General features: G+C 41.0%; 1 protein-coding gene across 1 annotated transcript; it reads right to left on the minus strand.

Annotated features, from left to right (window-relative positions):
* Positions 1-3,107: 3,107 nt before the first annotated feature.
* MGST1 (microsomal glutathione S-transferase 1) lies at positions 3,108-8,963 on the minus strand. The gene is made up of 4 exons (XM_066184670.1): positions 8,857-8,963; positions 6,519-6,660; positions 5,839-5,933; positions 3,108-3,787 (listed from the first exon to the last, which is right to left on the minus strand). The coding sequence occupies exons 2-4, from the start codon at positions 6,642-6,644 to the stop codon at positions 3,541-3,543; spliced, it is 468 nt and encodes a 155-aa protein (XP_066040767.1). The 5' UTR covers positions 6,645-6,660; positions 8,857-8,963; the 3' UTR covers positions 3,108-3,540.
* Between the last annotated feature and the right edge of the window lie 5,283 nt (positions 8,964-14,246).

Below are 14,246 nucleotides of genomic sequence, written 5' to 3' on the forward strand. Positions count from 1 at the left end.
GTTAAGAGCCCAGGCTTTTCTTCTTCTCTATTTTGATGACAAGCAATTCCATGACTTACAGAAACATTGACCCAGCTTCTTGAAATAAATACCTCGAAAGCGGTGAAGCTCAGACACACACTTGTTTCTGAAAATTCCAGGAAATATTTTATGTATCATTTATAGTTTTAAACTTTTTTAAACAAAAAGTCATGATCAAACGGCAAGTCCTAGCTCAGAGCTCTTCACCAGTCATCATCCCTCCCAACAATTCAGTGCCTCCACTGCATGTGTCTGAAGCCAGGAAAACCAGCACAAAGTAATTTTGCCCAAAGGCTTGTGAGTAGCTATCCACACAAACAAAAAACTAAACTGAGGAATTGCTCAGATTTACACTTCTGAAAACAAAGCATTCCATGAAATTCCCTCAGAGATGGAGTCAGCTAACCAGGTTGTCAGCTGGCATTTTGAGGTGCTTCATGGTCAACTGTTAGAGCCACTTCAAAGACACACAACGTACCTGGGAGAAGAACACAAAATTCCAGGAATCATGAGCAAAGAGAAGAAACCCTGTAGTTTCTGCAGTTGCCCAAGAATGGTGGTGGGAATAAGGGGCATAATAAACAGAAAGGAAGCATAGAAGATGATGGTTTGACCTCTCTTTACATGGCTCCTAAGGAGCAGCCCCTTCTGTACTTTCACCAGGTCAAAGGGAGCACACCTGCTGATAACAGTCAGTTGCTTCATCAGGTATAGGTTACTTTATTTAATGATTTTGCAAGAGAACCTGATACCAGCAGTCTGAAATCCACGTGCATGTTTTAAAAGGTGAACATTCAGCTTAGGTGAGTAATAAATTCATCTAACACACACTTTCTCCTTTGCTAACTCTCCTGAAATACGCTAACCTTTCAAAATTTACAGCTGTACAACAGGCACAGTGCACCTCTACAGGGCAGGGACCAGAGAAATGCAAGAGCTGTGTGACAAGAACCACTCCAACACAGTTTATGTGTGGAGCTGGCAGTCGGCGTTTGATGGAATCTGGTAAGGCACATTTCCCAGATTGAGCACGTACCCCGCCCAGAGGCACAGATGGTATTTGTGGGAGCAAAGGAAAATAAAATATAGGTTTAAAATAAATGCAAGAGAAACACAGAATAATATTGAATCACTCTAGGTATTTCTAAGGGTTTCCATTTCTCTTCTCTACTTCTCAGCACATAGCGAGTGTATGTTCTGGGCTTTGAAACCACTGAGCAAATGGAAGGGATTTAAAACCAGTTTCATTTCAAATACAAAATCACAGAATTAAAGACGGTCTCCAGAAATTAGATTTCTGTACAGAAGCTTGATGCAAAAGGGGCTGAAAATGCTGTTCCTGCATATGCCTGGCATTGACAACCAGGCTGATCTGAAGAGCCTTTTTCATGCTGAAGGAGAGGACTCGCTCTGCTGCTGAATTTCAAACGGGGCCCTCTGTACAGTAGCTACATTCCCTTTGTTTTAAGTAGATGGAAAGACACACAGCTGGGAGGAAGAGGCAAGCTACAAAGTAGTGAGGAAATAGAGTTTTAGATGCTGTTATCATGATATAAGGAAGCCAGAGTAGCCAGAGACTGATGAGAGGGCAGGCTGACTGTGACAATGGTTTGGGACACAGCTCCAGGCTGCAGCCTTGCTCCTCCACCCTCCATCACCAGCCCTTCTCAGACCAGAGGAGCTGGTGGCCTTTGTTACGATACCACCCAAGGTAGCTGCTCTTAAGATCCCATAAAACCTAACAGAGGAAGAAGGAACAGGAGGAATACAGCACAGGTTGGAAGCAGTGGAGAAAGGTGCAAGAAACAAAAAAGCCCATGTTTCCTGTTGGAACCTCTGCTAACCCAGAGTTGCTGATGTGTGCTTACCCTGCAATGTCAGGAGTTGAAGCTCCCCAATGTTTAACTTTTAATCATCACCTCCTCTCATGCTCCTTCCAGAGGATCCAGCTCTTTGTTATTTTACTCATTGGATTTAACTTTTGGTAAATCAATGTTAACTCCTTCATTTCAAGTTCCACCCTCTCTTCTTTAGTAGACATGACTTAAACACTACACTGAAATTGCAATAAAGATCCCTCCTTTGGATTAAACCAGTCAGTCTGAATTATTCCCCATTCCTCCTGCTACCCTTCTGAGTTGCAGCCTAACGTAACACTGCACCAACTTCCACCTCACAACTGTGGGTAGGTGGGAAAGCCCTCCAGTGTTATTTCTTGCAGCAATACAACTACTGCTCCCATGCAAAAACCAAAACAAAACCTCTGACACGTGGAAACAGCAGTGAGAACTCTCCATCTCTCTGGGCCATCCCTTAGGGCCACAGCTTCTGGGCTAGGAAAGAAAACCAAACGTGTTGTGCTCTGACTTCTGCCATTTAAAACGTCTCAATGACCACCACACTGCATATAAAGACCTTTCTGGGTCACTTGAAATCTTGTGCTATTATTCAAGCCAGAGCTACTAAAGAACCCCAAAATAACCAACCAAACAAAAAGGAGCCGAGGGAAAGTCTTTAAAGAAAGTATTTCAAATTAACACATCATAGAAAGATGTAAGCAAAGACCAAGATTTCCTGTCACAAACATATTTATGACAGTATGACACACAAACTAATTATATATGTACATCTGAATTACTTGATAGCTACATTTGCAAGTGTCACTCATTTTACGCTGAATTTATTAAAAAATGAAAAAAAAAAATTCCTCTACAAAGGGTCTACACTTTATCCAGTAACAAAACCTACATTTGCAAGAACCCCAACAAAAATAATTACTTCAAATTTTTACCACTGTCTCCAAACAGAATTTAGCACAAATACTTTCTTTCTTTTTAATCTACTCAACTGAAAGAAATGGAGCTGCAACGATTTAGGTTTTTTAATCCCAAAGTGGATTATACAAACATTTTCATCAAAGATATTTTTTTTCTACAACAACACTAGCATTACTGGTTATATCTTATTATTAAGGTAAGCTTTCTTCAAAGAACTGTATGATTGGAATCTCTTCTTGATACATAGTGACATGCTATTTGCTGGCTGCAGTGAGAAGAGTCAAAATGAAAACAAAAACACAAACAGGCTTTTTTTTTTTTAATCTTGTCTTTATTGATTTAGACTTCAGAGCTACAGCCAAAAATAGTGCATCTGTAGAAAATTATCAAACACTCTATCAATACAGCATCATTGCATGTTTAAAATTGCAAGCACTTGACAAATCGCAAAGGGAACATCCAATCTAGTATTTGGCAGGGCAACCCATGAACAGGGAATACAGGGAGAAAGATTCTTTTTCCTCCAAAAAAGAAACACTTCTGAACAGGAACAGAAAGCTTTTGTGGAAACAAAACAAAACAAAACAAAACAAAACAAAAAAAAAAAAAAAAAAAAAAAAAAAAAAAGAAAAAAAAATTTCCAGTTACCACGGAAGAACTCATTGGCTCACTCACGACATCATCGTAGAGTGCTGGAAACTTTGTGTGGAATGTCGAAGGGGACACGGAAGCTACAGCTCTGCTACAGGAGCCACACTGTCTTCAGGACATTGTAGGCCATGGAGAAGGTCACTGCATAGCCAACTGCCCAAGACAAGCCTCTGCCAGGCTGGGGAAGAGGGATCAAGTATGCAAAGGTGTGAAGGATCCTCGCCCCTGTGAAGATCCTGAAGTGCAGCAGGGCCGTGGACAGCTCAGGGCCGCTCAGAGCATACAGCAGTCCAATGCCAACAAACGGAACAATATTTTCCAGGTCATTCAGGTGGACTCTGGAGAAAGAAGCAAAGTTATTTTAAAATGTTATATTTTGCTGAATAAACCACTTTAAGCCTCATTATTTGTCAGCATCTTCAGAGCATGCTACTATTCAACAACTCTTGGCTTCCTCTGCAGAGGAGACTTGATTCAGAGACTGAAACGATTTTTGGCACGTTCACCTGACATCACTCTGGTCTCTCCTGATGCCCCCACATTTTTAAGTTTCTGATCTTCTGTATGAAAGGTATTAGGTTTTCCCCAGGATCTTGGTAATATTAAGGAATTACATGAGGTGTCTGAGTGCACCTGCGTGTGCAAGAGTGCAAAGTCAGGGAAGAAGAGAGCTTGTTTTCTTGGAGCCTCTCTCAATTAACACATCAATTAGCTGGAGGACTGTGACTGAAACTATTTACAGTTCATGGACCAGATGGTTTATTCTAACCCCATAAATCCAGTTCGTGGTGTCCATAAAGAAAATATGAAATATCCTGCATAGGAACCATTCCATCAAATGTTCATGAAGTTCCATCATCTTGAAGAAGGTTATTTTTAAACAACTAACAGGTGTGATAGTTACGCTTTTCGTTCATTTTCTTCACTTTGAGCACTAAAATAGCTGAAAAAATGTTTGAAATTTTGAAACCACAATATAATTTACTAAAAATGTGTTGAGACTGAACTCCATACCTAGAAGAGTTCTTTCACATCCCTTCCTAAACTTTCCCAGCTCCCTTCACCTCTTCAGATAAGTTATACTTCCAGCTGAATTTACTGATTGAAACAATGTCTAAGCCTTACTAATGATGTCAAATTTCAGAGCCAACTGGAATCAGGTCATGGCACTGTCTGCAGCTGCTTTTTAGAATATACTTATCATTACAAGGAAACATATCCAGATTTTTTATTCTCATTCCCCATAAAAGTACTCTGACGAAAGTAATATTTTTTCTTGACAAAAAAATATCTCTTTCCCCCATAAACTGAACACATTCCAATCACTTATACAAAAGAGAAGCCATGCTAAATTTATGTGGCATTATCTGTTGTCATGAAGCTTACAGAAGAAAATATAGAGAACTTCCACTAAAAACCAGAGTTGGGAGGAAAATACGGATGCTGCAACACCAACATAGTAACTAGAACCAAGCTGACTTACTAGGTCTGGGGATGTCTGAAAAACTCCACAAAACAGCAAAACAGGATTTGATAATATAGTGTTTTAAAAATCTATCCTGTGAAAATTACTGAAGTGGTTGTCATTTCTCTACCACAGCAATTTGAGTTAAATGGGTCATAAAGTTAGTCTCGATTTAGTTGGCCTCTTACAATTTACAAAGAGAAAGGAATTACCCCTCACCATAAGTTTCCATTTTTATGTAACACCCATGAAATTAAGCAACAATTCCCTGAACTACTCAGGGGCAGAAAAGGAAGGAGCAGAACATCTTTACAGCCTACTTAGATTAGGCTCTTCTTTCTGAGACTTTAATTCATAAGAGGCATACAGAAATATACTTTGCGAAACAACAACCATTATTTGTAAGGATGCAGTGTTCTTAAATCAGCACTGGTATATATTTTCAAGATATTCCCTATGGAGGTCTAAATGAGAAGAGTTCACTGACATTCAAGATTTTGGTGTAAAAATAAACTTAGTTTTATCAAAGAGAAAAACCTATGGAAAAGCATTCCATTTAAGCCTTCCTTGTTAGCACAGGTGTATCAAACAGCATCCTGAAATTTATGATTTTGGAAACAGAAAATTTTGCCATGAGCTATCTCAACTTATGGTCATGTTTTACAGTGTTCTCACCACTTTGCCCATGCAAATAGGACACACCCAAGAGTCAGCTTTTATAACCAGACAGTGGCTTATTGTTTTTAAAATGCACGCTGACCATCTGAATGTGGAATGGTTTGTCCATTTAAACTAATTAATGTATTAGATTGCTACATAAAGCATCATAAACGCACATTGGTTTGATAGAGAACGGGGTGAAATTAACTCGATTTAATATTATTCTGTTATTTAAAATAACTTTTAAAGGTTCCTGTGTATTACCTGCGTGCACGTTCAACATCTGGATCAGTCCTCAGGAATTTCTTAGCACTCTCCCCTTTTCCAAATGATGCTGTATCTTCTGGGTTGACAAACGCCTGTTTCAAACACAAGCACACAAGTGACATTAGCAGCCAAAATGTTTTATCCAGTCAAGGCAGCTTGCTCTAAAGGTCACTCTTTTTACCAATGCCTCAATAACCTCACTTAACTTACCTGAAGTTAAAAGCACAGGGAATAATACAATGTTCACCGCATAACTGCTTTCTTGCACCCAGCCTGTACATACATAGCTTGTGTGCTGACAAATTAATGCAATGTAATTTATGCATTTAGATAAAGCCTTCTTGTGAGATGGACAAGCCTGCAGTAAATCCAATATGCTGACAGAACACAGGCACCTACAAGGTAGAAGGTCTCAAGTCTCTTTTACACCATACCTGACAAATTATCTGAAAGTGCTTTCAGATCCCTTCCTTCCACAGGAAGTCTCATAATTATCTTGTAATTAGGTTAAAAACATCAACCAATTGAGACCAGCAGAGCAGCAAACTCAGAATCCCTCAAGAACAGGGAGAAAGAAGAAAGCAGTATTTGGAAGCTGAAAAGACATAGCGGTGATGTCCCTGTATTTCAATACAGATGTCAGTCTGTTCTCCCAGCAAGTATTTCCAAATGATTACCTTCCTTGTGAGCCTGAAGTATGCTGTTGTGAGACTCATTAGCATCATTTTTAGAAGAACAATGGCTGCATAAGTAGCGAAAGCCCGGAAGACTTCATTGTTAATTAACTGGGTTGGTTTGGCCATTTCTCCCCTTCTCGACCTGTAAAAAACATTAAAGTTAGTTAAAACTAACATCATTGCAATCCAAAGTTCTGACAACATTGTGGTAATAGCCCTGTTTTTTAGCATCACTGCAATGACAGCATGATTTTGCCACTGTGGAAAGTTTCTTCTCAAACAATCTCCCCCCCAACGTTTATTTTTTCACAGTAGCAAAATGTAATATCTTAAGATGATAAATTATAATATTTTGCTTCCATTGTAAGTGCTTATTAAACTGTCAAAACACAAACCACCAAAATATTTAATGTAATTGCAGAAACAATACTTAGTCACAGAAATTAGTACTCTTTTGAAATAACACAAGGAATTAGACCAATTGTAGACCAATTCATTTGAATTAGCAAATTTCTCTAAGCAGTTATCAGGACAGAAGGAGTGTGTGACAATACTATGAACACTACAGAATGTAAAGAGGAAAATTAGTATTGCCTACCCTTTTGTGTGTAAAATGACACAATTATAATTGCATTTCAGCTTTCAAACTAACCAGTATCTTCCTACCCAGCAGTAACTTGTGATCAAACCGAGTTGAGCACGCATTTTTCCCCTTTGAGACCTTGTTCTTAAAAATTGCTTTTAGCATGACTCACAGGCAAAGATTAAGTTGTAATGACAAAAAAGAGAGGACTATTTCTGCTCTTAGCAGAGTTTAAACTAATGAAGTCTCTTTCCAATGAGACTGTACCAAACCCAGAATCCTATGGAGGCTGTAGCTTTTTTCCACACCAGAAAGTTAAGAGGTGCTGAGGAGTGAATGCAGGTGAGAAAAAAACAAGCACATTCAATTTTTGCCCTGCACAGACTCTGGCTTTTACCTCACCAAGTGCTTCAATCATGTACTTAGTGACTAGGAATCCATACAGCTAGGATGTCTTAGATTCACTAGAGACTGAAATAAATGATTTTTTTTTTTTTGTCACAGCTAACTGACTTCCTGAGATATAATTTTAACAATAGTAATAAAAATGTTAGTATTTACTTGATTACAGTTTTAACAACCTCTCATCTTGCTTTCAGCACAGCCAGCTATTGCCAAACAAGGGAAACTTGATGAGCAAAGAGCACTATGGAAGACTTGCTCTGAAGGCACACCCTCGGTGAGGGAAGTGGACTGGATGGAGGTAAGCAGCGGTTTGCTCAGTGAAAACAAATCTAGCTTTGCCTGGACCTGTTTGCTGTGGTGATGGGATCCTGCTCCCACTTTTATCCTTTCTAAAACACTGCTTGGGTCACTGGGCCCAGCACAGGGTCTGTGGACCAAGGGAAATTAATTCAACGTAACTCTCCCTCCTCTCTCATGACAGTCCAGTTCCCGAGACAAACAGGGGCAACTTCTCTCAGAAATGGACAGTAACTGTTTCTACTCATTGTAACAATCTTGTTAAAATGATATATCAGAACTGTCCTGCTACCTTTTAACTTCGTCTCACAGCAAAAAGCACACAGCGTTTCACACAACAAAAATAAAGTAAATCCACGGCGTCAGAGCATTTTTCCCTAAGCTACGCTGAAAATACACCCAAGCACGATGCCAGGTCCTTGGCACGGGACACTGTTCAGCAGCAGCTTCGGCTCTGCGCCACATTTATCCATTTTCCCTGGCTGCCCTGTGACCCCTCCGAGCTCCCAGAATACCCAGGACCCGCCTTCGGCACAAAATGGAAGGGCACCGAAAAAATCCGCCTTCAGCACCAGCAGAAAGTGCAAAAAACAACCCCCAGACACGCCAACAGTGCGGGGGTTTAAGGGATTATGCCCACTACGGTTACAAACAGCCTGATATACGTGGACAACAGTGATAACAGTAAAAATGGTAATAATAATACTAATGGTATGTCTCTACAAGCCCGCTGCGGGGGCTCGGAGCAGCGGCCGAGTTCAGACCCTCCCGCCACCCCCGCCCCGCGTGTCCCGGGGCTGCGGGCGGCCACGGCACCACCGGAGCCACTTGTCTGTGCGTGTTTCAAAGGCGATTTCTCCAAGCGCCGTCTCGCCGCAGGCTCCGCTCCTAACCCAGCTGCTGACTCCCGGCCCGACCCCGCGGGAGGTGCCGCCACGCCGGGTCCCCCCCCCCCGCACCCCCTCAGACGGAGCTCCCCGATCCCGCACCGCCCTCCCGCACCCGCGGCGGGTTTGGCTCCCGGGCCCCGCCGCCCCCTCGCAGCGCCCGCACCTCGGCCGTGCCCACGGCGATCCAAGCCCCGCTGCTCCCCGGCCGACACTGCGCCTCGGCCCGGCCCGGCCCCGCCTCGCCCCGCCGGCCGCGGAGGCGGGTCCCGCCCGGGCCGCCCTCACGGAGCCCCGAGGGCTCGGGGCGGCCGCACGGGAGCGGCGGGTCCAGCCCAGAGCCCGGCAAACCTGGCGGAAAGAGGAGAACGTGTGGAAACGAGCGGGGGAAAGCCCTGCTGTCTGAACAGCCTTGGACGGGGGGAAACCAAAGGCTGTGGCCCGGACAGGCGCTCGTAGTGTCAGCCGAGTCCAGCGGTTGTGCAAATTCCCAAGAAGGCTCAAAGCTTGCCTGAAAGTCTCAGTATTTCTTCCCCTCCCTTGTTCTGATGGGCCTTAACATTTACCAAAGGGCAAGAAAATTAAACGCGCTTGTATTGCCAAGCCATCAGCCGCGTTCCAATAGATATTCATCATGTTGCTTTGCAAAGTGAAACAGAAAATTAAGGAACTCCGCAGCTGGCCACAGACTTCTACCAGTGTGCTACAAAGCGATGAACGGGGGAACCTGGTGTCCGAGCTTTCCGGTGGTTCTTCAGGGAGAATTATACTATTCCCACAGCAATCCCCATTGTCAGGAGCAATGCTTGTGACTAAGCAGGTCATGATGAGCAAGACTGAAAAAGATGGCGATGAATGTATTCAGATGCCCAGAAAAGGTTTCAAAACGAATCCTAAAGATGTGTACACAGTCAGAAAGGGATACAGTTTTTAAAGCTTCATCCTTAAGGAAAAATCCTTACTCTCAGGTACATATATTCAGCGTTCACTGATGTTACTTCTGTGCTTCCTGTCATGTCCTGTCATGTCATCTCAAATTCCTGTGTAACACTTCTTAAAGTCATAAAACACAGGGAAACTCATTTGAGCAAGCACTCTCTTCTATCAGAACTCTTTTGAAATGTTGGTAGGAGTTGGGTTCAACAACCTTCGTTCTCACTGAGAACACGACAAATAGTGTTTCTGCTGGAGTCGGCAAAAACTCACATGGACGTGGGTCCATCCCAGGGAATGGATTTATTTCAAAAAACACGGAAGAATTTCTGCAGCTCATGCCTTATTCAAGGCAGGAATTGTATCTTCATAGTTTTTATACCACACCTAATACATATCATAATCACTAGGTATGACTGAAATAAAACTGTAATTATCTTCTATTACCACCTTTTTGCTTGTTTGGCATCCTGATCCTTATCTGCAGTCAGTTTAAAAAGCAGATAAATGCATTAAGTTAACAGTAAAACTAAACACACATAATTATGCGTGAGAAGAAAAGATGGTAATTAATTTACACAAGTTCTCAGAACTTCGCTTAGAAACATCAGAAAACCAGGAAAAATGTGATTTTCATTCCTTGTAGGTAGGATATAAAAAGAAGCATAAATGCATGTAGAAAATCTACTATTTCCATGCTTTCCTTTGGATTTTACATTCCAGTTTTTAAGATTCTGTTCAGAATGATTTATGTGACTTTAAAAAAGCACTTCTGAAACTGGAAAAGATGCTTTACTCCCATTTGAATTTCGAGGCAAATACCTTGTTAATTTTTTTCCTACCCTCTTTGAATACCTCTAATTCTGAGAAAGAAGTTTAGGAGGAAGGGAGGAGGACAGGAAGGGATGAAAAAGAAGAAAGAAGGAGAAAAGAAAAAGAATTTTGTTTTTTTTAAAAAAGCAAAATAGGGAAGGCTACAGAAGATAAGAAAAAGGAGGAAAAGAGAAAAAAAGAAAAGAAAAGAAAAGAAAAAAGAAAAGAAAAGAAAAGAAAAGAAAAGAAAAGAAAAGAAAAGAAAAGAAAAGAAAAGAAAAGAAAAGAAAAGAAAAGAAAAGAAAAGAAAAGAAAAGAGAAAAGCTAAAAAATAAAAGGACAATACTAAAATGGAAATAGTATCAGAAAAAATAGAGGAAACTGAAAAGGAGAAATTAAAAACAAATTAAAAAGCAAGGCTGAATAAAGGGGGGGGAAAGAAAGAAATGAGAGAAGCCAAGATTTCTTGCAGACCCTGAATCACTTAAAACATTCAGGTTCTTAGAGGGGAGACTCTTTGAGGGCAGAGAGTATGAAGAGTGCCAAAGTGGGGGCATAATCTGTAAAGCAGAAGTGAACTTGTGCCCAAGGTCTGTTTTCTTCTCTCCAGCATAAAGTGCCTGTAGAACATTTGGAAACTGCTGTGATCTGAGTGAGGTTGGATACATAACTGTGGTGATAGTTGCTCCTGAGGGGCCCATTCCCACAGTTCTTACTCATGTCAATTGTCCCTTGGATGCTAATGGGATTACTCTTGTAAATCAGAGATGCCATATCAGCCCAGAGCCCAGGGTTATACTGATCATGAAGGACTTGATCTTGCAAACCTCATTCATGTGAGCAACCTTTTTTCATGACAGTTTTCCCATTGACTTGAAGAACTATCTGTGTAGCCAGAGACAATAGAATCAGGACACAAGTTTAGGGTCAGCATAAAAGTAGGAATAAAAGAGTTTTTCATTTAACCTCCAGCAAGGAATGGATACTCCCCAAGAAGGCCAGATAAGTGCAGTCATTCTCTTTTAACTGCAGGGAGGGCAAAAGACAGGCAAGTATTGATCAGACTTGTTCTGTCCTGTCTCCTTCTCTGGCTCCATTTATTCATCATAATTAGAGTGGTAAAGAAGGTAGCAACAGTACATTTTCACCACACCTCAAGCTTTTGTCCACCACCTCCTTGATAATATAAATCAGTTTTTTTCTTCAATAAAACTGGCAAATTATGCCTGCTTCATGAAATAAACCAGCACTTTACAGAGTAAAACAGATCGTGAACACTAAGATTCAATCCGTATTTTAACTTAAAATCTGAAATGCTGTTTAAATACCACAAGAAAAGTCTTGCAAAAATGTTTATTATGATGGACCAGAGTAATTTTTTGTGCTGCTCTATTAAAACCTGCACCTTCTGGTTAGGAAGCACTTTCACTATATCAAATGTTGACACCTGTGTAATTTCGCTGTGATTCACACACTTCCTCTTCTTCCTAAGACCTCAAGCTGCTGTCTGGTTTCTCTGGGGAACTGTTTCAAAAACAGCAAGAAAGGATCATTGTTCCTTTGGGAATGCTTCCTGCTGGATATAGCTCAGTGAAGGCTTCTCTGGCAAAAGTTGCCTTTTGGTAGAGCTTCTAACAGAGCAGTGTCCATCCAGTCTTTTATCCATGCCACTGTTTAGAGGACAACAGTTCTCAGTATTGGAATTTGCCTTTTTATTTTTTTCAGAATTCCAGATGTTCATTTGGGAGACATAAATTATAATAAACAATTGAAGTGACCAGTCACAGTGGGTGGTGACCATCAGGCAGTGAGAGAAAAAGATACAAACTCCACAAAGGACAGGAGTGGTTACATCTGCTGGTTATATGCCCAGTTTTACATCATTTATACATTGTGCAGAGACCCCACAAAGCTCATTTACTGATCGTTATCATGTTAACGTCTAAAGTTGCTTAAAATCTTCCAGGTCAAAGGTTAGGTGCAGAGCAATCATAAGAAACAGTACAACACAGGAGAATGTTCTGTAATCTGTGCTCTACCAGCTAGATGTCCCAGTTGAGGACCAACTCAGAAAGGGACTGGAGGGCATATAGGAAAACCTTTTTAGTAGGTCTATACATGGACCTTTTTTTCGTTGCCTTGATTCCTTTTTCAATGCATGAGAATACTGCAACAGCCATCATGCGTCTTAAAATAAGTCTGCAGCACAGAACCACCTTTGCAGCTGGCAGTAATGCCATGTGTGGTGGGGTGAGTGTTTTGAGCCTCATGCTGAACTGAAGGGGAAAGCTTCACTCAGCTTTTGTGATGCTATTTGAGCTGTACAATTGTTTTGGTTAGGAAAGCAAGATATCATTGCTATCAAAGGACATAAGAAAGATAATATATGCCCATAAAACAGATTTTGCAGCCACCATAATAACTTTCTTCTAAACTAATGCAATGAGAAAGATTTGCTAAACACTATTACATACAGCTCAGAACAAAATCAGATCCTTTAAAATAACACTGCAGCAGTAGAAGGAGAAAGTATTCACTATGAAAGCAGAATGCTTTTCAAATTTCAATTCACAGATTGAAATGACAGAGTGTAGAGAGCAAAATGATTTTTAAGACATTGAGGTTTTGATCATTTATATAAGAGTCCAGTGGGTTTTACTTGTTATTGTACTACTTTTGTGCTCCAGAGACACAAGGAAATTACAAAGCTGGAGACCAGACTGGAAGATTTCTTGCCACGATGACACAGTGGCACTCCAACTGCACACAGAAGGCTCGAGTGAGCTACTGAGAAGACAGAGATGATAAAAAGTATCTAGCAAGAAGTTGCTAACTTATCTCTGCAGACAAGATATTTCCGTAAGTAAACAACAGACAGACCTTGTATGTCTATAGATAAACTGGAAAAGTTATGAAGTTGATTTCTGAAGCTCTCCCTGATCTACTACTTGTGTACCTATTTATGAAGGCAGTGAAAGAGCTTGGCCCTGTGGATTGAAACAAACTCATTTTCTCATGAGATTTCTATGCTGCTCTAGGATGGTCTAAACCTTTGGTTTCTGTTAATCTTAACTGGATTCATACCACAGTTGAATGTCAATAGGCTAAATGATCCTGTTGCACATTATTAGTCATCTAAATTTGGAGTTTCTTAACATTTTATTTGTATATATATATATATATATATCACTGATGGGATGTGAACCCTGCTTAGCTAATAGAGCAGCTTCTGCCTGGCATCTTGGTGATGATTGTGAGAGCTGAAGGCAGGGCAGGAGAGGGATACTATTGCCCAGATGGTTATTTTTGAGAAGCAACCATCTGAAAGAATAAAATGTTCCATATAAGCGAAGTATTGATCAGTAGTAATCACTTGTCCTTCCAACAGGCAGGTATCAGTGTCTGTTGGACTCTGTGTGGGATTCAGTGGAAGTTCTGCATCAGAGGATGGGGAGAAGAAACAGGTCCCCCAGATTTGGGGTGTCTATTTTCATCCTGCAGGAAAGGAAGACAGAACATTTCTGCCTTCAACCATTCAGCTGCGTCCAACTCCCAGATTGAAAGGAGCTGTGTAATGTGAATCTAAAGTTGAGTAGATTTTGCTAAGTTAGAAAAGAGTGCTCAGACAGTGCTTGTCTGGGAGTTACATTTGTGTGTGAGTTGTTCCTACATAAGGGTTAAAAGGCAGGTAATATAGTCAGTGTGAGGCAAATGTCACTGTTTTAAAAAATCAATTATCTGCAATCATGGGGCCTACTCCAACAGTACCTTTGCAGTATGCAGAGCTTCCCCAGGTAGCACAGCTATTTT

This window comes from Chamaea fasciata, unplaced genomic scaffold (assembly GCF_029207755.1).
Source record: "Chamaea fasciata isolate MVZ Bird 193981 ecotype frontalis unplaced genomic scaffold, bChaFas1.0.hap1 SCAF_5, whole genome shotgun sequence".
Lineage (NCBI taxonomy): Eukaryota > Metazoa > Chordata > Aves > Passeriformes > Sylviidae > Chamaea > Chamaea fasciata.

Excerpts from the sequence above, each read along its gene's own strand:
- MGST1 (XM_066184670.1), bottom strand. The coding sequence starts at position 6,644 with ATGGCCAAACCAACCCAGTTAATTAACAATGAAGTCTTCCGGGCTTTC. Across the intron at positions 5,934-6,518 it reads ACTTCAGGCTCACAAGGAAG|GCGTTTGTCAACCCAGAAGA; the intron begins GTAATCATTTGG and ends TGTTTGAAACAG. Across the intron at positions 3,788-5,838 it reads GATGTTGAACGTGCACGCAG|AGTCCACCTGAATGACCTGG; the intron begins GTAATACACAGG and ends TTCTTTCTCCAG.